The 25,404-nt window shown below is 50.0% G+C and overlaps 1 protein-coding gene across 1 annotated transcript; it reads left to right on the top strand.

The window, feature by feature from the left end:
• LOC120924478 (probable N-acetyltransferase camello) lies at window positions 1–22,848 on the top strand. The gene is made up of 2 exons (XM_040335468.1): window positions 1–76; window positions 21,893–22,848. Exon 2 carries the CDS (start codon window positions 21,901–21,903, stop codon window positions 22,564–22,566), a length of 666 nt encoding a protein of 221 aa, XP_040191402.1. The 5' UTR covers window positions 1–76; window positions 21,893–21,900; the 3' UTR covers window positions 22,567–22,848.
• Window positions 22,849–25,404: the final 2,556 nt, after the last annotated feature.

Here is a 25,404-nt window from a genome sequence, read left to right as displayed (position 1 = left end):
AGTATGTAATTTAGTGGGAGTGATCAGGAACCACCGTACAGGACGTGGAAACGTGTCCATGCTGCTCGTCTATCAGGTAGAACATTGCTGATTTAGAATGGAATTTCTACCATACAGTGTATAGAGAGAGGCCGATGTTCGGGAAGACCCATTTTATACATATAATGTTACTATGTTGTAGGGAACAAACCAAGATATTTGGGGGTCACCAGAGCTGGAAGCTGCTCTCATCAACTTGTATGTAGCTGCTAAAGCTTCAGCGGAAGGAACTAGAACACCCAGCATGTCTCTAGTCAAGAGAGAGGGTGAAGAACTACACATCTAAGCATGCCCTGGTGTTGCAAAATCCTAACCTTTGCAGTGTTAGAGAGATTTCAATGTTTTGAGGGGTGGGACTACAAACCTCAGCATGCCTTGGTAGGGGGGAGGAGTGCAAGTTTTAGTTGTGTAGTACAAGAAGTCCCTGCATGTTCTGGGGTGGGACTACAAACCTCAGCATGCCTTGGTAGGGGGGAGGAGTGCAAGTTTTAGTTGGTTAGTACGAGAAATCCCTGCATGTCCTGGGGTGGGACTACAAACCTCAGCATGCCTTGGTGGGGGGTGCAAGTTTTAGTTGTGTAGTACAAGAAATCCATGCATGTTCCGGGGTGGGACTACAAACCTCAGCATGCCCCCTGGTGTAAGTTTTAGTTGTGTAGTACGAGAAATCCCTGCATGTCCTGGGGTGGGGCTACAAACCTCAGCATGCCTTGGTAGGGGGGGGGGGGGAGTGCAAGTTTTAGTTGTGTAGTACGAGAAATCCCTGCATATCCTGGGGTGGGACTACAAACCTCAGCATGCCTTGGTAGGGGGGGGGGGGGAGTGCAAGTTTTAGTTGTGTAGTACAAGAAGTCCCTGCATGACCTGGGGTGGGACTACAAACTTCAGCATGCCTTGGTGGGGGGGGGGGGGGGTACAAGTTTTAGTTGTGTAGTACGAGAAATCCCTGCATGTTCTGGGGTGGGACTACAAACCTCAGCATGCCTTGGTAGGGGGGGGGGGTGCAAGTTTTAGTTGTGTAGTACGAGAAATCCCTGCATGTCCTGGGGTGGGACTACAAACCTCAGCATGCCTTGGTAGGGGGGGGGGGGAGTGCAAGTTTTAGTTGTGTAGTGCTAGAAATTCCTGCATGTCCTGGGGTGGGACTACAAATCTCAGCATGCCTTGGTAGGGGGGGGGTGCAAGTTTTAGTTGTGTAGTGCTAGAAAGGTGGGACTACAAAGATCAGCATGCTGTGGCAGAATTACAACTCTCATTTTCTGTAGTGCTAGAGATCCCTCCATGTCTTGGAGACATGGGACAACAAAGCTCAGCATGCCTTGGAAAGAGGACTACAAGTTTCAGCTTGTGCAGTGCTAGAAATCCTTGCATGGCCTGGGAATAGAGCTTTAGATCTCATCTTGACAACTGCAGGTCCTAATTTGTACGGTGCTGGCAGGGCTGGACTGGGGCAAAAATTTGGCCCTGGACTTCATCCAGACTGCCCCACTTTGACAGGTCTCTCCCATGGCGGTCAGACAACTCCCGCACCCTCCCCCCCCCGGCCACCCAAGCCCCCTCTCCCCCTTCACTAGCCACTCGTCGTTCTATTTATTAGAGTAGAACGGTGGTACTGGTACTTTTATAGGCAGTACCAGTGGGGAAGCTAGACATTATTTCACCCGGGGCAAAATAATTAGTTCGGTGCCCCACTTATGGGACAAGATTAGGTAGATGTGAGAAACTCCCAGGCCATAGCGGTTGAGTCAGCTGTCTGTCCCCTCCCCCGTGCTCCTTCTGGTTCCCCCCCATGCTCCTCTGGTCCTCCCCCTGCATCTTTGTCCCCCCCAGGTCAGCGCTGCGGGAGGGAGAGGAGGTGAGCACTGCGGGGAGGGAGAGACAGAGGGGCAAAGGGGGCGGCGGTCCACTGTCGCTGAAGCCAGCCCACTGAGCCATCGGCCCACCGGGGAACTCCCTGTAGCCCCAATGGCCAGTCCATCCCTGGGTGCTAGAGATTCCTGCATGTCCTGGGAGTGGAACTACCAATTTTAGCATACATTGACAGGCGGAATATATGTTATGGGGGTGGGACTACTAACCTCATCATGCATTGTTGAGTAGCCTCAGCTTGTAGTCCACTCAGCATGGAACTAAAAACTCAAATCTGCCTTTGTTGGGGATTACAAACTCCAGCATGCCTTCGTAGGAGGACTACATGTGTTTTGGGCACTAACAATCTCAGCATGCTTGGTCGGGGGGGGGGGGGGGTATAATGCCGCGTACACACGATCGGAAATTCCGACAAGAAAACCGTGGCTCAAACTTTTGTCGCGCACACGGTCACACAAATCTTGTCAAAAATTCTGAACGCCAAAAACATGGTGACGTACGACAAGTCGAGTTCAATGAAGTTCAATAGGCAGTTTGGCTCTTCTGCTAGATTCCGAGCATGCGTGGATTCCTGTGCGTCGGAATTGCATACAGACTAGCAGATTTTCCGATAGGAACTTTCTCTATCGGGAAAAATAGAGAACCAGCTCTCAATCTTTTGTTGGTGGAAATTCCGACAGCAAAAGTCAGTTAGAGCCTACACACACACACAATCGGAATTTCCGACCAAAAGCTCACGTCAGACTTTTTTTGACGGAATTTCCGATCGTGTGTACGCGGCATAAGTGTCACTTTTTGCAGTGCCAGAAATATCTGCTTGTCCTGAGGCTGGAACATCAAACCCCACCATTGGTTGGGGCGACTAAAGTTTCCACTTGACTTGTAGTCTAGTTACCCGCTTTGTAAGTTGAAAGCCTGTTGGTACCATATTTTTGGTGATGAAAGTCACAAGTGCCAACATGCAGGGCCGTCTTTAAGGCAGGGCAAAAGGGGAAGCTGCCCTGGGCCCTGTCACTGTTGTGGGGCCCAAAGCAGCTGCCTCATACTTGCCAACTATCCCAGTTTAAATTCCCATGAAGTTTTAGTCCTGTGCTGTGTCCCGATATCTCAGTGTTAAGTGGTAGTACTAATGCTGCCCAGCTCTGTCCTATTGTTGTGTACAGATGACTCACCTGCAGACCCTGTGTTTACATGTAAATAGCGGCAGCATTCATATGTAAATACAGGTGGCATTCATATGTATAGCATGCACCTCTGCAGTGGAGAGATGATGTCCTGTAACCTCTAGCAACCAATCAGTGAGCGGTATTACTGTACAGTAATCTCTAGCAACCAATCAACAAGAAATCATGTGCTGTAACCTCTAGCAACTAATCAGTGAGCCGTAATGTGTGCTGTAACCTCTAGCAACCAGTTAGTAAACAGTAATGATATGCTGTAACCTCTGGAACCAATCACAATCACTGCCTGATGTGATACAGTAATATGATACTTATTGTATTGTCTCAGAGCAGGTGGAGATCAAAATTGCATGGGGGGGGGGGGGTCCAAGAATTTTTCTCAAATCGCCTTTCAGGACAACCTTGGAGAGAGCGCAGCTCCACCTCCTCAATAGGAAACACACCCAGGCTTTAAATCCCTCCTCTTCCACCATGGCTTCAGTTATTGTGTTTTCTCCGCCATGGTGGAAGCAACAGGCTGGAGCCAGGGAGATGCGCTTCTCTCCAAGGTTGGAGGAGGTCAGGCTTTTCCCTCAATGGTGGCAGTTGGTTTGCCGTTTTTATATGGACCATCCCAGCTCCCCCCTTTTTACCTTGCAGAGGGGGTGTTCCGGAGTCCCTAGTCTTGCCTGCTCACGGGAGCAAAGCGACCCACAGGAGGCTCAGCGTCCATGCACCCGGAATCCGCATGTTATGGCTCTGGTGGTTGGGCGGGTGCCGCATGTCGGTTCAGGGTCACGGCCAGCGGGTGACGTCACGCCGGCGACGCTGTTTCCTGTGGAGGCGGGGCGCGGCGCTTGTGGCTCCAAGCTTTTGGAACGCAGGGACTAGGGGGCAGGTCCTCCGAACGGCACTTCCGTTTCCAGAATGGACACGATTCATTCCATAACAAAGCTGTTATCTCCAGACTGCTTCATGGCATCCCTGGATAGGAGAGACGCCTATCTGCATGTACCGATAGCGCTGGCTTCCCATTGGTTTCTTCGACTGGCCATCAATCTAGGGACTTCAGTCTGGCATCTCCAGTTCAGGGCCCTGCAGTTCGGGCTTTCATCTTCCCCCAGGATTTTTACAAAAGTAATGGCGGAAGCCCTGGAACCTCTGAAACTGAGGGGGATCTCGGTCGTTCCATATCTGGAGGACCTATTGTTCTTTGCGGATTCCAGAGATCAGGTTGTGACAAACCTTCAAATGTCAGACTCATCTGAAGAGCCTAGGTTGGTTGTTAAATCTGGAGAAGTCAAATCTAGATCCTACACAGGAGATGAGGTTTCTGAGCTAGACCTTAAATTCTGTATTCCAAAACGTGTTCCTTCCTCAGGAAAATATCTTTTCAGCAGTGAGTCAGATTCAGACGAATCTCTCGGTTTCAGTCAGATCAGCCATGTCAGTGTTGGGCCTTCTCACGGCTACAATCCCAGCAGTCCAGTGGGCAAGATTACATTCCAGACCTCTCCAGATAAACATTCTATAGGTTTGATCGCACCAGAAGTCGCTGGAAAAGCACCTCAAACTATCATCGAAGGTGAAATGAGCACTCTGGTGGTGGAGGCACTCACCCAATCTGACAAAGGGTCTCTCATGGGTCTTTGGATATGGGGGTCCTCTCCGATCCCATGGACAAGAGAATGGATTCTCTTTTTAAAAAATCCTGGGACTCCTCTCAGGGTAATCTTAAACCCGCTATGGCAGCCATGGTGGTGGCTCGCAATTTGGAATATTGGCTTACTCAAGTAAAGGCACATATTGAAGCGGGTACAACAAAGGAGACTATTCTCTCCTCTTTTCCCATGCTGCTAAAGGGTGTGGCTTATCTGGCAGACGCCTCAGCGGAATCAGTGCATATGTCCGCAAGATCGGCAGCACTGTGTAACTCGGCTAGAAGAGCCTTGTGGCTTAGAACGTGGCAGGGGGGCAGTGCTTCCAAAGTAAAGCTCTGTGGTATTCCTCTCACAGGGGACTTATTGTTTGGTCCTGGTTTGGAGGCCGTCTTGGATCGGACTGCCGACAAAAAGAAGGCATTTCCCATCAAAAAAAAGTTTGGGGAACAAACAAAAAAAGTTTAGATTTCGAAGGAAATCGGAAGCCCCTAAGACAGGTCTCCAGAAGAAAGGTTGGGGACAGAAGGGGAAGGGCCGAGAGGGTGTGATTTTTCGCCCTCCTGAACAGCCCAAAACGACCCAGTGACAGGGTAACAGTGGGAGGAAGGTTGGGGGCCTTTCTCCCACAGTGGGAGATGATCACCTTCAACCAATTCATCTTGGGAATCATCAGAAGGGGCTACAGGCTGGATTTTTTAAATTCCCCCCTTCTTGGACTGTTGGTTACCAACTTGCCGAGGTGTGTGGAAAAATCTTTGGCCCTCCTTTCCTCTCTGCTGGAGTTGGAATAACAGGAGGTGGTTGTACAGGTCCCAACCCCAGAGATAGGCAGAGGCTTTTGTTCCCACATTTTTGTGGTTCGCAAACCCTCGGGAAAATTCAAGTTCTAAACCTGAAGCCCCTGAATGTTTCCGTCAGGTACATGAGATTTCGAATGGACTCAATCTATTCGGTAAAAGCTCTTCTTCCACCAAACTGCTTTATGGCTTCAATCGATTTGAAAGACACGTACCTACACATCCCCATAGCGGAGGACCATCAGAGGTTCCCAAGGCTAGCAGTAAAGACCGGGGAAGAGGTACTACACCTGCAATTCAGAGCTCTCCCTTTCGGCCTATCATCTTCCCCCCGCATCTTCACCAAGGTGATGACGGAGGTTTTGGCTTTCCTGTGACTCAGGGGAATCTCAATAGTCGCATACCTGGATGACCTGCTCTTGTTCGCCCCTTCCCCAGAGCGGCTGAACCGGGATCTGCGGGTAGCAAGGGACATCCTGGAAAAATTTAGGATGTCTCATAAACCTAGAAAAATCCAACCTGGTTCCGTCCCAAAAGGTGTCCTTCCTGGGATACATATTGGATTCAACAGGGCAAAGGGGTTTTCTTCCTCCAGAGAAGGTCCAGAAGGTAGACAAAGCCATCTTGTTTCTTCAGGGCAGCGGCCAGGTCTCAGTAAGAAAGGCTATGTCAGCCCTGGGGCTATTGACCTCCACACTTCCAGCAGTTCAGTGGGCGGGGCTACATTTTCGTCCTCTCCAACTTTTCATTTTGAGGGTTTGGGACCACAGTCAGGGGTCAATGTATTCCCTGATCTCGGTCCCAGGACAGGTCAAACGGTCCCTCTGGTGGTGGAGCAAATTTGTCCCAGTGTCTGGAGTGGATTCTGCCAGTATCCAAGACGGTCACAACCGATGCCAGCGGCACAGGTTGGGGAGCACACTTGGGTCCCAGGTGGGTACCTGGGAGACAAGGGATGCAGAGAAGTCCTCCAATTGGAGGGAGCTGAGGGCAGTAGCTTTGGCACTCATCTCGTTTCAGAGAGAACTTCAAGGGCACCACATGCGAGTTCGCTCAGACAATTCCCCAGCAGTGGCCTACATCAACAAGCAGGGGGGTACAAAGTGCAGCTCCCTCTGGCTACTGGTGGAAGCCATTCTCAAATGGGCCAAGCACAATGTCCTGTCCCTATCAGCATTACATCTAAAAGGGGACCAGAACTTGATAGCGGACTTCCTCAGCAGAACAGGAGGTCTTTAGTATGATAGTCCAGAGGTGGGGAGTACCTTGTGTGGACCTATTTGCCTCAAAACAAAACACCAAAGTAGATCTCTTCTTTTCCCTAAGCAGGTGGGACGGAGCATTGGGGATAGATGCACTGGCACAGAAGTGGAAATTTTCCAGGTGTTATGCTTTTCCCCCTCCGGTGTTAATCCCTGCAGTTCTGAGGACGTTTCAGCAGGAGAACACAATCCTCATTTTGATTGCCCCACATTGGCCCAGGAGACCATGGTTCTCAATCTTAAGAAACCTGGCCATAGAACCCCTTGGATTCTACCGGTTCGGGACAACCTTCTCACTCAAGGTCCAGTCTGCTGCCCTCACATGGACAGGTGGAACCTTGCGGCCTGGTTTCTGAGGAGGAGTTGCTGAGGGGCAAGGGTTTCTCTGATCGCCTTGTTGCGACCCTTTTAAGCTGTAGAAAAAGAGAAACACATACCATTTATCATAAGGTATGGAAACGTTTTAATACCTGGTGCTCAGAAAGCTCCTTTAGTGTACACAGTTTTGTAGCAGTACTAGAGTTCCTGCAGTCTGGGGCAGACAAGGGGTTAGCTCTTAGCACCATGAAGGGTGTCAGCTTTGAGCGTTTATTTGGAGAAGAATCTAGCGATGGATCCTTGGATAGTAAGGTTTTTTAAGGCCTTAAATAGGCAGAGGCCAGTTGTAGTCGCCTCGTTCCCAGTGTGGGATCTTTCCTTAGTTTTGCAGGCCCTTACAGGAGAACCTTTTGAACCATTGGTGTCCTGCACCTCAAAGTTAATCACCCTCAAAACTGCGTTTTGGTTGCGATTACTACGGCTAGACGAGTAAGCAAACTCGAAACCCTCTCGATTAGGGCTCCCTTTTTTCAGGTCTTTCCGGATCGGGTGGTTTTTAAGACAGATCCAGCCTTTTTGTCAAAGGTGGCCTCGAAGTTTCACAGAGGCCAGGAGATTAGTTTACCTACTTTTTGTTCGAACCCGGTGAGGGAACAAGAACGTACCTTTCATAATTTGGACGTTAGAAGGTGTGTCCTTCAGTATTTAGAGAGCACTAAAGAATTTAGGAAGTCAGATTCCCTTTTTGTTTTGTTTTCAGGAGCTAGGAAGGGTTCCAGAGCTTCCAGACGTACTATAGCCAGCTGGTTGAAAGCAGTCAAGCTTATGTGATAGGGGGATTAGAACCTCCAGAAGGGATCAGGGCACATTCTACCAGAGCAGTGGCAACTTCGCAGGCAGAATGGGCTGGTGCCTCTCCAGAGCAGATCTGCAGGGCGGCAACGTGGTCCAGCTTTGCAACATTTAACACTATAGATTGGACCTGCTGTCAGCACAGGACCAGGCTTTCGGTCATGCTACAGGCAGTGGTCCCAAGGTAAGGTGATTGCTTATCCTCTCTAAGGTGCCTGTCCTGAAAGACGATCTAGGGAAAAATGGAGTTACTTACCGGTAACATCCTTTTCCAGGAGTCTTTCAGGACAGCACCAGTACCCACCCAGGTATCGAATATTGGAGGACTCATCACATAAGACCGTCAGGTAAGATGGAAAGTTTGTGTATGACGTATTCTTGTGTCTCCCCAGTTGGCCGGAGGTACTCTTGAAGAACTGATGGGCCAGTGGGAGGATGAGGCTTTAAACTTCTAAAGGAAGGCAGTGTTTCCTGAATGGGGAGGAGCCGGGATCTCTCTAAGGTGCCTGTCCTGAAAGACTCCTGGAAAAGGACGTTACTGGTAAGTAACTCCATTTTTTTTACTAGTAATGGCAGCGATCTTTTTTCGGTACTGCGACATTATGGCGGACACTTCGGACACTTTTGACACATTTTTGGGACCATTGGCATTTTTATAGCGATCAGTGCAATAAAAATGCATTGATTACTATAAAAATGACACTGGCAGTGAAGGGGAAGGGGTTAAGCATGTTCCCTGAGTGTGTTCTAACTGTAGGGGAAGTGGACTGACATGGGGAAATGACAAATCGCTGTTCGTCTGTTCATACAATGTATGGTCAGGCATTTCTCCCCCTGACAGGATCGGGAGCTGTGTGTTTACACACACACAGCTCCCAGGCCTCGCTCTGTAACGAGCAATTGTGCGTGCCCGGCGGCGATCGCGACCGACGGGCACGGGAGTCAGGGCAGAGCGGGGGGCGTGCGCGCCCCTATTGGCTGCTGGGCGAGGCGACATATAGCTACGTGCTCTCGCCCAGCAGAGCCAACCTGCCGCCGTAAAACTGCGGTGGCTGGTCGGCAAGCAGTGTGCTTGCACGCAGAAGCGAACGCATACGCAAGTCCCGCCCAGATATGAAAGCGGTGTTCAAACCACACATGTGAGGTGTTGCCACAAACGTTAGAGCGAGAGCAATAATTCTAGCCCTAGACCTCCTCTGTAACTCAAAACATGTAACCAGAAAAACAATTTAAAGCGTCACCTATGGGGATTTTTAAGTACCAAAGTTTGGCGCCATTCTACGAGTGTGTGCAGTTTTGAAGTGTGACATGTTAGGTATCAATTTACTTGGCGTAACTTCATCTTTCACACAATGCAAAATGAATTAAGGCTTACTTTACGTTTTTTTTTTTTTAAAGCATTTCCCCAAAAAAATACGCGTTTGAAAAATTGCTGTGCAAATACCGTGCGAGATAAAAAGTTGCAATGACCGCCATTGTATTCTCTGGGCTGTCCCTGCTAAAAAAAAAAAAAACATATATGTTTGGGCAGGGCTCGACAAAACCCAGGTGCCAGGTCGCAATGGCGACTGGAAATGGAGTCCTGGTGCCTGGGCGCAGCAGCTGTAGGTATTTGGACTTCAGCCTGGGGCTAGCCAAAATTGAGGCCGTCACTTTTTACGAATCAGCGCCCTCTGGTAGACTGTGCTGTGACGATCGCAGCTTGCTCTGGCTGCCTGCCAACTTCCGACATCATCTTCCCAGTTTGACAGCTAGGCAGGCATGTACTGCCCCCCCACCCCCCCCAGCGCTCACCGCTCTCGGGCTTAGTTAAGCAGCACTTCTGGGCCGGCGCAACCACCAGGCGGACCAAGCGGCCGCTTGGGGCGGGCAGGTCGGCAGCCTGGGATGGGGCGGAAAAATTACCTTTTTTTTTTAATTTCTTTTTTTTAATACTTTATTGTCCGGAGTTGCCGCCGCCCGGTGTCCCGCTCCGGTGTGCTAATGCGCCGCAGCGCCTGGCAGCTGCTGTCACTGGATGTGGCCCGGGCGCAGCAGATTTGGATCAGGAAAAACAAAACAATAGATGCTGCATACCAGAGATTTTTGACAGCAGAAACACAACATTGGCAAAATGTTGTAAAGAGGCTTGTAGCCATTGTAACATAACTTGGTCGCCAGTGCTTGGCTTTTAGAGGTAGCAATGACACATTACATAGTGAAAATAATGGAACTGGTAGAAATGCTTGCCACATTTGATACGGTTATGCAGGAACATCTGAAGCGTATCAAAAATAAGGAAATTGTACATCATTATTTGGGGAAGGACATTCAAAATGAACTAATCGGCCTTATAGCCAAAGAAATAACTAAACAAATACAGCACTCACTGAAAGCTGCAAAGTATTATTCTATAATACTTGATTGCACCCCAGACATTTCACATATTGAACAAATGACTATAATTGTTCGATTTGTGTCCATCAAAGAAGGGGGGTCCCCTACTGCTGAACCAGAGGTCTGTATAGAAGAAAGATTTCTTGGCTTTATCAAAATCCAAAGCTCAACTGGAGAAGGTCTGACCAAGGCAATTTTGACAGAACTTAAAAAACAAAATATTCCACTTCGTGATATGAGAGGACAAGGCTATGATAATGGTTCCAACATGAAGGGCAAACACCAGGGTGTTCAGAAGAGGATCCTTGATTTAAACTCGCGGGCCTTTTATGTTCCCTGCAGTGCGCATACATTAAATCTTGTGGTGAATGATGCGGCCATGTCATGTAGGGATGGAGCGACATTCTTTTCTGTTGTGCAAAAAATATATGTTTTTTTGTCGGGATCTATCTACACTTTGTTGGAATGTCTTGAAGAAGTACATTGGAATACTAACAGTTAAACCTTTGTCTGATACCAGATGGTCTTCAAGAATAGATGCTGTTCGGCCATTTCGGTTCCAGGTTGGAGAAATCTATGATGCCTTGACAAGTATTTCTAAGGATAGCTCGCACACAGCAATGGCACAATCTGAGGCGGAATCCCTTGCAAAAGAGCTAAATAACTACAAATGTTATGTTTCATTGTATTGTGGTACAACATTCTAAAGAGAATTAACTTTGTCAGCAAGCTGCTTCAAAGCAAAAGCATGTACCTTTCCAGATGTGATCGATATTTTGGAATCTACAACAACCTTTTTAAAAGAATATCGATCAGATCAAGGATTTGAAGATTTGCTGGATGAGGCTAAAGAGCTAGCCACAGAAATGGAAATTGAGCCTGTTTTCCTGCATTACTGCGGCAAATAAAGAAAAAGAGGAGGTTTTGTTATGAAGGTGAAGATGAACCGATTGACGATCCTGCAAAAATTTTTAAAGTTGAGTGCTTCTTTAGTATTTTGGATGTTTGTTTTAATTCTCTTGATGAGAGATTTGAGCAAATCAAGCATCACAGCAAGCACTTTCAGTTTCTTTATAATGGTGTCCGTTTATGAAGCAGTGAAATCTATTCACTGCTTCTTTCTCCGGCATTCACGGTGAAGATTCTTCTCCCCTGTGTGCCAAGTTTATGAAGCGGAGAAGATAGCTTCACCCTTGGAGGAGTGAAGTGATCTTCCAACGCTTCAAACAGTGGAGAACGGACCAGAAATTCACAGAAATACGGAGATGTCAGTTTATTGAGCAGTGATAAATTATCACCGCTCAGTTCACTGAAAGACACGTGGTTAATGTAATTAAAATAACGAGTCCCCCTGCATAATATATAAGGGCCTGATCCACAAAAGGGATACGCTGTTGTATCCCTGTTTCTATCTATGGAACTGATCCACAGAATCAGTTTCTCATAGATAGGCAGAAGATCCGACATCTGTAAGGGACTTACACTGTCGGATCTTAGGATGCAGTACCACAGCCGCCGCTGGGGGCATTTCTCGTCGAAATCCAGCGTCGGGTATGCAAATTAGCACTTACGGAGATCCACAAAGCTTTTACGCTTCGTTTTTTCTCCATAAGTATTAGTTTGCCGTCGCAAAATTAGGGCTGCTTTTACAAAGTGTAAACTGTTTACACCTTGTAAAAGTAGATCCTTCTATCCCGCGTCGCTGTCATTTAAAAAAAAAAAAAAAAAAATTTCCTGCCGCAACTTTTTTTTTTTTACGCCCGTCGCGATTCTCAAAACCTGGCGCAACGTAAATCCGCGCAAAGCACGTCGGGAAAATAACATCGGGAGCATGCACAGTACGTCCGGCGCGGGAGCGCGCCTAATTTAAATGGGACTCGCCCCATTAGATTAGGCACGCCTTGCGCCGGACGGATTTAAGTTACACCGCTGAAAATTTCTAGGTAAGTGCTTTGTGGATCAGGCACTTAGGTAGAGATTTTGCGGCGGTGTAACTTAAATGACAAAAGTTAAGTTACGGCAGTTTTTTGTGGATCAGGCCCTATATATACACACACACACACACACATTATATATATGTACATGTATACATTATATATATTTATGCATATATATGTATACACATAAAAATTACAGGGGGACATGGTTACAGTGTTGGGGGGTCTGAACGAGGTAGAAGGAAGTTAAAAATCTTCCTCCTCAGAACCCCCGGGATTTCCTCTTTACTCCCCGCTTCACCAGCTCTGAGATGGTGAATCGGGGAGAGAAAGGCATGGAGCAACGCATTTGGGGGAGGGGCCGCATGACAGGGAGGGACCGGCGTGACGATTGGCCAGGGGGAAGTAGGGGATGGGCTGGCTTGGCAGAGGGGCGGGGTCGGCAGAAGGTTCTGGCGTGGAGGAAGTGACGTGGGTCACTCCTCCATTTTACAGCCAGGAAGAAGCTTGTTAGAGATGGCGGCGGTGGCGGAGTTAATTGCGCAGTTGCGCGCTGCGGCGGCCGCCGAAGGGGCAAATTGGGTGAGAGAACATGTAGCAGCAGCATTGGAGGCTCCGACCGCGGCACCCGCCGAGGGGGGGGAACGCGCCACGCGCTAGGCGGTCGAAACCGCCGGAGCGGTACAGTCCGGGGCCTTCCCCAGGCACAGACCGGCACACACGGAGACCCGCCAGGGGCCCTCCGGCTCCATCCCCGCAGCGGTCAACAGCCAGGCCCTCGGGGGGGGGGGGGGGGGGCGGGAGGAATCCGCGTCGCGGACGTTGCGCCGCAGTGGGGGGGTCAGACAGCCCGCCCGGACAGCGCGGTCGGGACTGCAGGAGACGGTCGTGGCAGTCGTGCGACCCAGCGAGTGGAGTCCAGCCAGCGGGCCCGGGGCCACTCTCCCGTGGCGGCCAGGGGCCCGGCAGCGATAGGAGGGAGTTCGGAGCGGAGTGTGGGGGCGACGAGGAGTGAGGGACGTGGACGGGGAGCGGAGGCCCGGGCCAGCGGGCGCTCACGGAGTCCATCTGCGGAGGTCGCAAGCAGGTCTGGTGTTCCGGCACAGAGGGGTCGAAGTTCAGCGCAACACAGGCCGTCTACAGCAGCGTCACGACAGTCCGAGGTCCGGCAGAGAGACGTTTCGCCAGCACGGAGTGAGGACCGGTCCGAAGGGGAGCTGTCCGGGTCAGAGAGCGATGATGGTCCGGGACAACGAGCAGCGGTGGATTCCATTCCGGCGGCGCGTGGACCTAGTCCAAGGCAGCCTGGTAAGTCACATTCTACTTCTGTTTGTAGCTTATTGCTGGATTTGTTAGTGCAGAGTGGTGCGGGGGGGGCTCTGGGAAAGACGGGGCTCAGGAGACAATGGGGGGTGCCACGGGCGGGGCAGTGCCAGGGGGTGAGGCTCAGGATCTATGGGCCGGGTTGCGGGACTTGGTTAGAAGGTTCGAACCAGGGGCTGTCAGCACGCCCTCTCCAGCGGTGGCGTGGTCCCCGCTGGGGGGGGTCCGTTCAGGCGGAAGGTGTTCAGGCAGCAGTGTCGGTGGTGCAGGAGGGCTTGAGCGCGGGGGCGGCGTCGGCAAGTGGAGCGGCGGTTACAAGTGGTTCGGGGTCGGTGGCGCCGGTGGTTGCGCCGGAGGCGGTGAGTGATAAGAGGGATGTCGTCAGGTTGGCAGATGCCGTGCAGAGCGAAATGTACATTTGCTTTGAGGCTACGTTGGGGGCTCATCTGAAGCCGGAAGTTAGGGAAAATATTTGGAAGGGGGAGTATGTGGAGATTTTCACGTTGCTTCCCCCCGAGAAATTTAATCTAACCAGGTTGAAGCCGGAATTGAACAAGAAGGAAGACGAGGAACGACGGCGGTATCGCCTGATCCCCCGTACGTTCACCAATTGGCTACAGGCGTTTGCGATCCTGGCCTGCGTGGTGGGGGAGAAGGCTCCGGAACACTGTTCGGGTTTATTTATCTACTTGGAGGCTATCCGGTCGGCGCACCAGATGTATGGCGGTACGGCGTGGTTGCAGTATGATGAACAGTTCCGTCAACGGATGGCTTTCCGACCGATGCTGCGCTGGAACCAGAAGGACATTAACCTGTGGATGACGTTGATGACAGCGGCGCGGGCCCCACAACAGTTTTTTCAGGGGGGGTCGGGGGTGCACCTGCCTCAGGACTACCGGCCGGAAAAAGATGGGGCTATTGTTGGCAATTTAATGAAGGGACGTGCAAGTATGGCGCGAACTGCCGATTTAAGCACACTTGTTCAGGGTGCGGAGGCACCCACGCGTTGGCAAAATGCTTCAAGCGGAACAAGGGCCGTCCCGGCGAGTCTGGGGGAAAAGGGGGTGACTCCGGTGCGGGTGGGAAGGATGCTCCCCTTTCTCAATAGATACCCTGACAGGCGCGCGGCAAAGTTGCTGGAGGAGGGCTTTGCCAGCGGTTTTAGGATACCATGTTCTCTTTCAGTTGTCCCCCCGGAAGCAAATAATTTGAGATCGGCGGTGCTGCATTCTTCGGTGGTTTCGGAGAAACTTACCAAAGAAGTGCGTTTGGGTAGGATGGCGGGGCCGTTTGCGACGGCCCCGGTTGATGACTTGGTCGTGTCCCCGCTGGGGGTGGTCCCCAAGAAGGAGCCGGGCAAGTTCCGGTTGATACACCATTTATCTTTCCCAAAGGGTGGCTCGGTCAACGATGCCATTGCGCCGGAGGATTGCACGGTGTCTTATACGTCATTTGACGCAGCGGTCTCGTGGGTGCGCAAGTGCGGCCGGGGAGCTCTCATGGCGAAGGCTGACGTGGAATCGGCTTTTCGGTTATTGCCAGTTCATCCGGACAGCTTTCGGTTATTGGGATGCAGCTGGGATGGGGCATACTATGTGGATCGTTGTTTGCCCATGGGTTGCTCCATCTCTTGCGCGCTGTTCGAGACGTTCAGTTCCTTTCTGGAGTGGGTGGTGCGAGATGTCTCAGGGCTCAGTTCCGTCATCCACTACCTGGATGACTTCTTGTGCGTTGGCCCGCCTGGGGCGAACACGTGCGCGGTGCTGTTAGGCACGCTGCAGTACGTGGCTTATCGGTTCGGGGTTCCCCTGGCGCCGGAGAAGACGGAAGGCCCCACTACCTCCATCGTTTTCTTGGGTACCGTGCTGGACTTGAGGAAGATGGAGTGTCGATTACCGGAGGATAAGCTGGAGGCATTGAAGGCGGAAGTTCGAGGGACCATTGGGCTGCGGAAGATTCAGCTGCGCAGTATGCAGTCGCTGCTGGGTAAGTTGAACTTCGCTTGCAGGATTATGCCCATGGGGAGGGTGTTTTGCCGCCGGTTGTCGGGAGCGACGGCTGGCGTGCGGAAGCCTAAGCACTTTGTTACCCTTACTGGGGAGCACAGAGCCGACTTGAGGGTCTGGCACGAGTTTCTGAGTTCCTTTAATGGCCGTGCGTTGTGGATGTCCGGGCCTGTGAGCAACTTTGACTTGGAGTTGTTTACGGACGCCGCAGGCTCTACAGGGTATGGAGCGTTTTGTCGAGGCAGGTGGAGCGCCGAGGCTTGGCCGAGGCAGTGGCAGGAGGCGGGATTCTTGAAGAATCTGGTGCTCCTGGAGCTCTTCCCGATTGTGGTGGCACTGGAGCTGTGGGGTGAGACGCTGCGGAATTCGAAAGTGCGCTTCAATTGCGATAACCTGGGGGTGGTGCAGGTAGTGAATCGTATGTCGGCGGGATCCCCGCCGGTGGTTAGTTTGCTGCGCCATTTGGTGCTACGTTGCTTGCACTTAAATGTCTACATGTATGCTGTACACCTACCGGGGGTCGAGAACACCTTGGCTGACGCTTTGTCTCGTTTTCAGTGGGACAGGTTCCGGGAGTTGGCACCAGCGGCGGAGCAACACGGAGTCCCCTGTCCCGCTTGGATGTGGGACATTGTTTTCACAGCGCAGCAGGGTGGATCCAGCGGTCGGTGAGCACGGCGACATGGTCAGCTTACTCCAAGGTATGGCGAGAGTGGGTGGAGCTGGCGTTGGGACTGGGTATCTCCCCGGTCGGGCAAGATGCGGGCATCGCTGTCCTCTATTTTCTCACGTTGAAGATGGAGCAGGGGGTGTCGGTGTCAGCGATTGATCGGGTGTTGGCAGGTTTGACTTTTTTCTTTAAGTGGCACGGGGTGACGGATTGCACAAAGGAATTTTGGGTGAGGCAGACGGTGAAAGGGTACAGGAAGGGCAGGAAGGCGGCAGATCGACCGCCGGCCGGTGTCGTTTGGGATGCTTCAGAACCTCTTTCTGCGCTTACCGGCGGTGTGTTCAACGGCATACGAGTGTGCACTTTTCAAGGCCGCCTTTGCACTGGCCTTTTTCGGAGCGCTAAGGGTGAGTGAACTAGTCAGTTCCTCGCGAGGGGTGTAGGGTGGTTTGTTGGTTCAGGATGTGGAACTATCGGGGGGAGGTTTAGGAATCTGGGTGCGTAGGTCTAAGACAGACCAAGGGGGGAAGGGAATGCGGCTCCAGTTGTTCAGGGTCCCTGGAGCGGCAATTTGTCCGGTGCGGGCGGTGGAATCGTTTCGATCCATGCGTCCTGGTTCGGCAGGGTCCTTCTTAATGCATCAGGATGGGTCGGCTTTGTCGAAATTTCAGTTCGTGGCGGTTTTCAGGAGATGTTTGAAAGAGACCGGGTATGACCCGAGAGATTATTCAGCGCATTCGTTCCGGATCGGGGCTGCTACTGAAGCCGCCCGGGCCGGTTTGGCTGCGGATGTGGTTAAAAAGATTGGGCGGTGGGACTCGGAGAGGTTCAGGATCTACATCCGCCCTCATTTGATTCTTGAGTAAGTTTAGGGCAGGGGAGTTTATCAGGGGCAGTTGTTTGTTACACAGTGAAAGTTGGAAAAGGGGATTGCTGTTAGAAGTTTATGTCTGTTTACTTGATGTTTTTCAGGTGGTGAGACTTGCCTTGTATGGATACTAGGCCACTCATACGTGCATTGGGGGGCCAGACAGGTGGATGGTCGGCCAAATGGCAGGCAACTGGGTATCCCTTTTCGAGAAGCCCAGGTCAGGTGGATTGGGTTCCCTGGGTTGGTATGGAGCAGGGTCATGCCGGAGATGCTGAGGTTCGCGCGTTTAGATAGGGCCCCGGACGTCCTGGTACTCCATGCAGGCGGGAACGACATGGGTTCCAGGTCCATGCATCAGTTAATCCGGGACATAAAGTACGATTTTCTTCGGTTGCGCTCTCTGTTTCCGGACATGATTATTGTCTGGTCGGAGATGGTGGGCCGAACAGCGTGGAGGTGGGCCTGGTCTGTGGAGAAGGTCAACAAGGCGCGGCTTAAAGTCAACAAGGAGGTTGGGAGGTTTTTTATGCGCAATGGTGGATTGGTGGTGCGCCATAGGGAGTTGGAAGTCGAAACATGGCGTTTTCTGCGCAGGGACGGGGTCCATCTCAACTAAGTGGGCATCGCCCTATGGGTGCTAGGGCTGCAGGAGGGAATCCAGAGGGCCCTGGGGGTTTGGAGGTGCTCGCAAGGGTAAGGCTTTATCCTTGTGAGCTGTGGCGTGTTTTTGGGTCTCGGTAAGACTAAAAAGTCTGGTAGTTGGGGTAAGATAAAGTTTGTACCCATACGTGGTATGGGAGGTTATGGTGTACCTTTTGGTTGGCGGGTGTTAACCAGGAAGGGGTTAAAGGGTTAAGGTCACTGAGGACGGTTATACTGCCTCCGAGTCGGTGTCTTGCGGCTGAGGCCTAGGTTAGAAGTATTGTCCCAGTGTCCAAGTTCGAGAGGGGTGGTCCTTTTGACCACCAGGGGTTTTGATAGGGTATATATAGTTATTTAAAAGCTATTTAAAACAGTTATTTATGTTAATGTTATTGGTTTAATAAAGAAGGCCGGAAGGCCAATTTTACTCCACAACGTGGTCTTTGGCATTATTGGGGTTAGTGGGGTAGTACATAAAGGGGGGTGGTAACATGGGGGGTTTAAGGGGTTAAGTGGTCACTAGGATCGGTCCTTAACATGTCATGTGAATTCTGACTCAGATCACCAGTGAAGAGCTCAGATCACAGCTTCATAAACTGTCCGTTTCTGTGTCAGTCTATGAGACTTCACTGTGTGAAGAGATAATCGGCAGGAGAACAAATTCAAACACTTCTCCCCCCGATTATCACTGTTTCATAAACTGTTTGTGGGCTGTGATCAGTGGTGATCCTTGGGATCACCGCTCTTCACTGCTTCAGAAACGGACACCAATATCCAGAAACTTACAAATGTACCACATGAAACACTTCTGAAGTATTGTCTGGATTTGCAGAGTGTATTGACTGATGAAAACTCAGAAGATACTGATCTGGATGGAGCACAGTTATGTGAAGAACTCACCATATTGGCTCCTATCTTGAAACCGACAATGACCCCTACACACATTTTAGCATATGCACTTAAAAATGACTTTGCTCCCAATGTCTCCATAGCACTGCGGATATTATTGACATTGCTGATATCTGTTGCATCTGGTGAACAAAGCTTTTCAAAGCTCAAATTAATAAAAAAATTATCTACATTCAACAATGTCACAAGAGAGATTGGTGGGACTTGCAATGATTTCTATTGAAAAAAGAATTGTACAGGACATTGATTTTCAGACTTTGCTTTCTGATTTTGTGAGCGCAAAAGCAAGAAAGGTTAGATTTTTATTAAAATGGAGCTTTGCTTGTGTAGGCAGAAATCCTTGCACCGGCCCTGAGCAGCACGACTGAATGACGTTCCTCGGGAGTCGGCACTGAGAAGCTCATACGATCCGGAAGGAGGGCTCACGGCAGCCACACACAGCTGTGATATAAGCTTCCTCGTCACCCGTTCTTCTGCTATTTCCTTCCCCCGCTCTCCATCCTGTCTGCTGCCACTGAGTCTCTAGATGGAGAGCGGGGGAAGGAAATAGCAGTAGAACGGGTGACGAGGAAGCGTATATCACAGCTGTGTGCGGCTGCCGTGAGCCCTCCTTCCGGATCGTATGAGCTTCTCAGTGCCGACTCCCGAGGAACGTCATTCAGTCGTGCTGCTTAACTAAGCCCGAGAGAGGTGAGCGCTGGGGGGGGACGGGGACAGAGGAGACCAGAGAAGCATGGGGGGGGGGGACAGAGGAGCGGAGGGGACTGAGGAGCGGAGGGGCCAGAGCAGCATGGGGGGGCAGAGGGGACCAGAGCAGCATGGGGGGGGGGGCAGGAGCGGAGGGGACCAGAGCAGCATGGGGGGGAACAGAGGAGCGGATGGGACCAGAGCAGCATGGGGGGGGGGGGGAACAGAGGAGCGGAGGGGACCAGAGCAGCATGGGGGGGCAGAGGGGACCAGAGCAGCATGGGGGGGCAGAGGGGACCAGAGCAGCATGGGGGGGCAGAGGGGACCAGAGCAGCATGGGGGGGGGACAGAGGGGACCAGAGCAGCATGGGGGGGGGACAGAGGAGCGGAGGGGACCAGAGCAGCATGGGGGGGGGGGACAGAGGAGAGGAGGGGACCAGAGCAGCATGGGGGGGAGAACAGAGGAGCGGAGGGGACCAGAGCAGCATGGGGGGGAGAACAGAGGAGCGGAGGGGACCAGAGCCGCATGGGGGGGGGACAGAGGAGCGGAGGGGACCAGAGCAGCATGGGGGGGGAGAACAGAGGAGCGGAGGGGAACAGAGGAGGGGACCAGATCAGAATAGGGGGGGCAGAGGAGCGGAGGGGACCAGAGCCGCATGGGGGGGGAGCGGAGGGGACCAGAGCAGCATGGGGGGGGGAGAACAGAGGAGCGGAGGGGACCAGAGCCGCATGGGGGGGGGGAGCTGGGCAGCTGATTTAAAAACTGGCTCCTAACTTTTTCAGTTGGCTCATAGATTCTAAGCAAATTTGTCAAGCCCTGTGTTTGGGGGTTCTGTGTAATTTCCTAGCAAAAAAAAATATATATGATTGTTACATGTAGGAGCAAAGTGTCAGAATTGGACTGGTTGGCAAGTGGTTAAAAGGAAATGTAACATGATTTACTGAGCAAATGTGTCTGTCTTCATAGCCAACATTATATCATCAGGCCTAGCATACTCTGATAGATTAGTCTAGCAATAAAGGGACATACAAATGAATACATATGTAGCACTACCTCCCCGGGGGAGCTGATGGTTTAGATTTGGGTTTTGCACGTTACCTCTAAGTTCGTTGTCAGGGGAAGAAAGTCTGTAGAGATTGCAATGTCCACACAAGATGTAAACTGTTGGGTTTTATTTTTGCTGCATAAAACTTGTGAAGAAAGTAGAAGGAAAGAAGGGGAAGGTTCAGGTACGCGGTACAGAATGCACACATATTCGCCACTCTTTCCTGAGTGGGTATTGCCCACCCGGATAGACCCCTCTCACATGGCCTAGCAGCCGGAATGACGCACGGACAGCATGAAAACAGTCTCTGCCACAGACCGTCTGAGAACAAAAAATGGATGGCCAGGGATCCTCTGCCTCAGGATTTCAGTCCAGAACTTCCTGTCTTACAGCAGAAGACCCTGTAGGGTCTGTAAGACAAATTGAGTAGTGAATTACTTTTATAATGAGGTCACCAGGCCTATCCCGAGACATCAGCTTGCCTTGCTTGGTTTCCTCCAAGGCAGGTCCTCCCCCCCCGGCTTCCTTCGTTAAGCAGATTCCCCCACTTGGATGGACAGCTTGAGATGCCTTATAGAATCATAGGCCCCAGCCAGCATAGCTGGACTTACTCAATAGAGATGCAGCCTCGGTCCAACGTAGTCCCGGGACTGGAATCGCATACATTGTGCCAGGAGGGCCACAAGGCTTAGGACCCCAAAAAGCGGCGCCTGCCCCTTAAGTATCCCTTCCCAAAATGCACGGCGGGGCACCACTCCCACTGGGCTGCTGCCGAGAAGGGTCACTTAACACACCATGGTTCGCCTAAGTTCCAACATGGGCCTTAGGTGGTAACGCCACCTACAGGCAACAAGGGATAACTTCTATCAAGCACAACCATAGCCAGAACAGAGGCCAATTTCCATGGAATTAGTAAAGTCTGAGCCCAACTATTGGCTCAGATGCCCTCTTAATTTAGCATAGCGCCCCAGTCATTGGGAGTAGGGCGATACACATATATGCAATAGCTATATAGGTTATAGTATTGCAACGTTTTTACTTCAAGGGGAGACTTCCCAGCGGTCAGGAACACACTGATCAGCCTTGCAGGATCAACAGTTCAACTTGTGTACAACCACCCTGTTGGAAAATCGTCTCTCGAATGGTGCCGCTGGCTATAGCCGGCAGTGCTGATCCAGGTATGTTTCAATTAAGGTATGGGCAGGCTGGTTGTACACATGTTGATCAATTGATTGATTAAGGTATGTGCAGGCTGGGTGTACACAAATCAAAGTTCATAGGTCCCTGCTGAACTGGCCACATTTTGATCATGTACAGCCTTCTATGTAAGGACGGTCAACTTTTGGGGTTAGCACTTTTTTTTTTATCCTTTGGGATAATTTGTCTAAATTTCCAATACATAACACCGATCACAAAATGAAATGTCTGAAACTGTGCTGAATATGTTTTTTTTTTTATGGTCTACAGAACAAAACATGTCTGACTACACCATTCGGCTGTACAAGGACTGTGACTACGATACAGTGAGGGAGCTGTTTGCGGAGGGAACGTTGGAACATACTCGAGTGGCCTTCAAACATGGACTTTCTCTGACACATATCCGGATATTTTTGCTGGCCGTTTTCCTTCTTCCATTCTTCACCACTGGATCACTGTCCATGTCCTTCATAGTTCTCCTCCTGGTCCTCACTGCCATGTGGTTTGGCACTAGGGACCTCTACGATTCCTATGTCCGACATTCCCTCTCCAATGACATGCTGGATATCCAGAAATACTACATGCAAAGGGACGGGTACTGCTTCTGGGTGGCCGAGTCCTTGGGAAAAGTCGTTGGGATGGTGGTAGCTATTCCATCAGCTCACCCAGGAGGAGAGAACCATATTGAACTGAGGAGGATGTCGGTTGCCGAGAGCCACAGAGGCAGAGGAATTGCCAAAGCGCTGTGTAGAACGGTCATTGATTTCGCTCGCCGGCGTGGTTGCAGTGCAGTGGTCTTGGAGACAACATGGGGCCATCGGGCGGCTCATGGGTTATACAAGAGCATGGGTTTCATATGGCAACATTCAACGTTTCTCAAACACCCACTGGCTAAATATGTCGATTTTAAATTTTTATTCTATAAATATGATATTTCAACATAAAAGTACTTTGAAAAAGTACTAATAAATGTTAAACCTTTGCAAATTTCTGTGTAGTGTGCACAATGCAAATCTGGGGACTTTTCACAAGAGTACTGCTGCCAGAAAACACTCCCATGTACCAAGTAATATGGCATTACAAGAGATCGTTTGAGGTTGTTCACATTACATTATTGTGATTACATAAATTACTGTATATAAAGTATCTGGCTTAAAAAAATGTATAAAAATCTTAAATACATCAACAGATGTACTGATTATCCATAATATTAAAAGTGAATACTATATGCCATTTTTTTTTTGGGGGGGGGGGGGGGGGGTTGAGATTTATAATAGCGGTACCAGACATAACTAAATACCATCAGGTGGCACACTTGGGTAGGGTCATAGATTGGTGTAGAAGTATTGAAATAAAACTATGGGTAGAACTGGAGCAGGAGGTAAGCCAGGTCCCCTTGAGAAGAGCACCATGGTGCTATGTAACACTACCAGACCTATTGAAAAAAACATCCTATTATAGGTCCGACATTAGCTATTAGCTTTAAACTCTGTCAAATTGGCAAACACTCATCAATGTATTCTCCATTATACCCAATATTGGGAAATCCACGTTTCCAACCAGAAATGGAGGGAGGGGCCTATAAGAAACTTAGAGAGAAGGGATTTACACAGGTCTCACACTTTATGCAATTCGAAGCGTGGCCAACAGTCGCCTCGCTCGTACAATCGGGAGGCCAATTTGAAGTAGAATACTGGCAAGCTTTACAACTCTGCCATTTTTTTACTTCATTAGGCCCAGTGAGAAGGTACAGAAGGGAACTGACACAGTTTGAAAAATACTGTGAAGAAAGGGAACCTCCCACTAGAATATCATCTAAGCTTTATAGGTTATTAATAACACCCCCAGACACAGAGGCGTATCTAGTGAAAATAGCGCCTATGGCAAGCACCTAAACTGCACCCCTGTCGAAACATTTGAACCCCATCTTTCAGATAACCTTAACAAAAAAACAACTAACAAAACTAGTGATATTTATCATCCCTTGTGATACCTTGGGTAGTGACATATCCTCTTTATGGAGAAATCTGGGGTTTATTAGACCCCTGATCCCTCCTCTGCCCTCCAAGGCCAGGTAAATGCAGAACCAATACTGGAAGTGATGAAATCTTCATCACCTAAGGCCTCAGTTTTCACAGAGGAGAGGGAGAAACTGGTGTTCCTCCTTCTTTGTGTGCTGCCAATCCGACCAGATGGAATGGGAGAGCCTGGGAGAACAGGGGAGGTCTGTGGCTGAATGCAGCAGGGATAGCGCTGCCATTGTCCATTAGCATAAGTGCTGAAAAGGAAATCCTGCCTATGCTCGGGAGGAGGGAAGAAGAGACCCTCAGACCCTGGTAAGTGCCTTGCTGCCCAGCCACTCAACAGCACCCCTTTCATATGGCGCCCATGGCTGCCATACCCTAGATATGCCACTGCCCAGACAACTACGAGGCATTCGCTATGAGAAAATGGGCAAGGGACTTGGACCAGAACTTTACTCAGGAACAACAGAAGATAACTTATCTTTCTATGAAAACATCAACCTGCACCAGAACCCAGGAATTTAATTACAAAGTTTTAAATAGGTGGTATTTTACACCGGCAAAATTAGGCAGGTTTTTCCCTGAAATCTCAGATAAGTGTTGGCGATGTAACAAGGAAAAGGGAACATTGTTCCATATATTCTGGACATGCCCTAAGATTAGGAAGTATTGGTCAGAAGTACAAAGGATCTCCCAAAAATGTACATCTTATCAAATATGGGATGACCCTGCTTTTTTTCTTGTTACATCTTTCACAGATTCCAACAAAGACATTTAACAATTCGATCATTTTGTCATCTGACTAACAAAGCCAAGGCAGGCATTGCCCGGAATTGGAAAAATCCTAGGCCACCCACGATTGCCGATTGGTGGCATAGGGTTAGAATCGTGAGGGCCATCGAAGACCTGGTGCTCACGGCCCAAGATAGAAAAGAACAATATAATGAAACTTGGGTAACATGGAATGTATTTGTATATTCAGAAGAAGGGAAGAGATTATTGGGGAATTCAAATGGGGAATAAATCAGTCTGCCTTATATTAGTAAACTGAAGGCCCGGAGCCTTCTTGAAAAGAGGGGGTGATGCGGAGGAGGAGGGAGAGAGAGAGGGGAATTGGCTGGGGTTTTTTCTTCTCGTTTTTGTGTGTAGATGGGGTGGGAGAGGAGCGGGGGGAGAGAGAAACAGGGGGTAAAAGGAAAAGGGGATGAGTAGGTGGTAGCTCGATATTTTAACAATGTGATCAGTAAAAATTGGAGGGTTAAGGGTTATCAAGGAAGGAATAGACCCTAGCCAGGCGCCACTGAAGGATTCAGGTAAAGTGGGCGAGGTGAATACTTTTTTTTTTCTTATGTTTCGTGGATTTATTTCCTTATGCCTATGAAGTGTTAACCTGATATGTAGTAGGTCCTAATTACTGATTGGATTTACATTTTTCAGTTGGGTCGGATGGCTAGATATGTTTTCGTTGTATTGTAATATGGGATTATTCCCTATCTGGATATTGTTGATATTGTTTATGTGTTTTGTTATAATTGGAAAAATCCTTGAATAAAGAATTATATTAAAAAAAATAAAAAAAAAATAAACACAAACAACAATGGGTGAAAGACTGTTAGATGCCCACACTAGCCTTATTTACAATAAGTCAGAAGGCTGGCCTGAATTTGCAGGAGAAGTCTGGGGGGTATACATCCCTCCTCCTCCTGCAGGTCCATCGTCGTCTCGTCTTCCTGGTTTTCACTTCCGGTGCGGCCCGAC

This window comes from Rana temporaria, chromosome 1, assembly GCF_905171775.1.
Source record: "Rana temporaria chromosome 1, aRanTem1.1, whole genome shotgun sequence".
NCBI lineage: Eukaryota > Metazoa > Chordata > Amphibia > Anura > Ranidae > Rana > Rana temporaria.
Note: the sequence above shows the minus strand (reverse complement) of the source record. Positions and strands in the feature narration are given on the sequence as shown.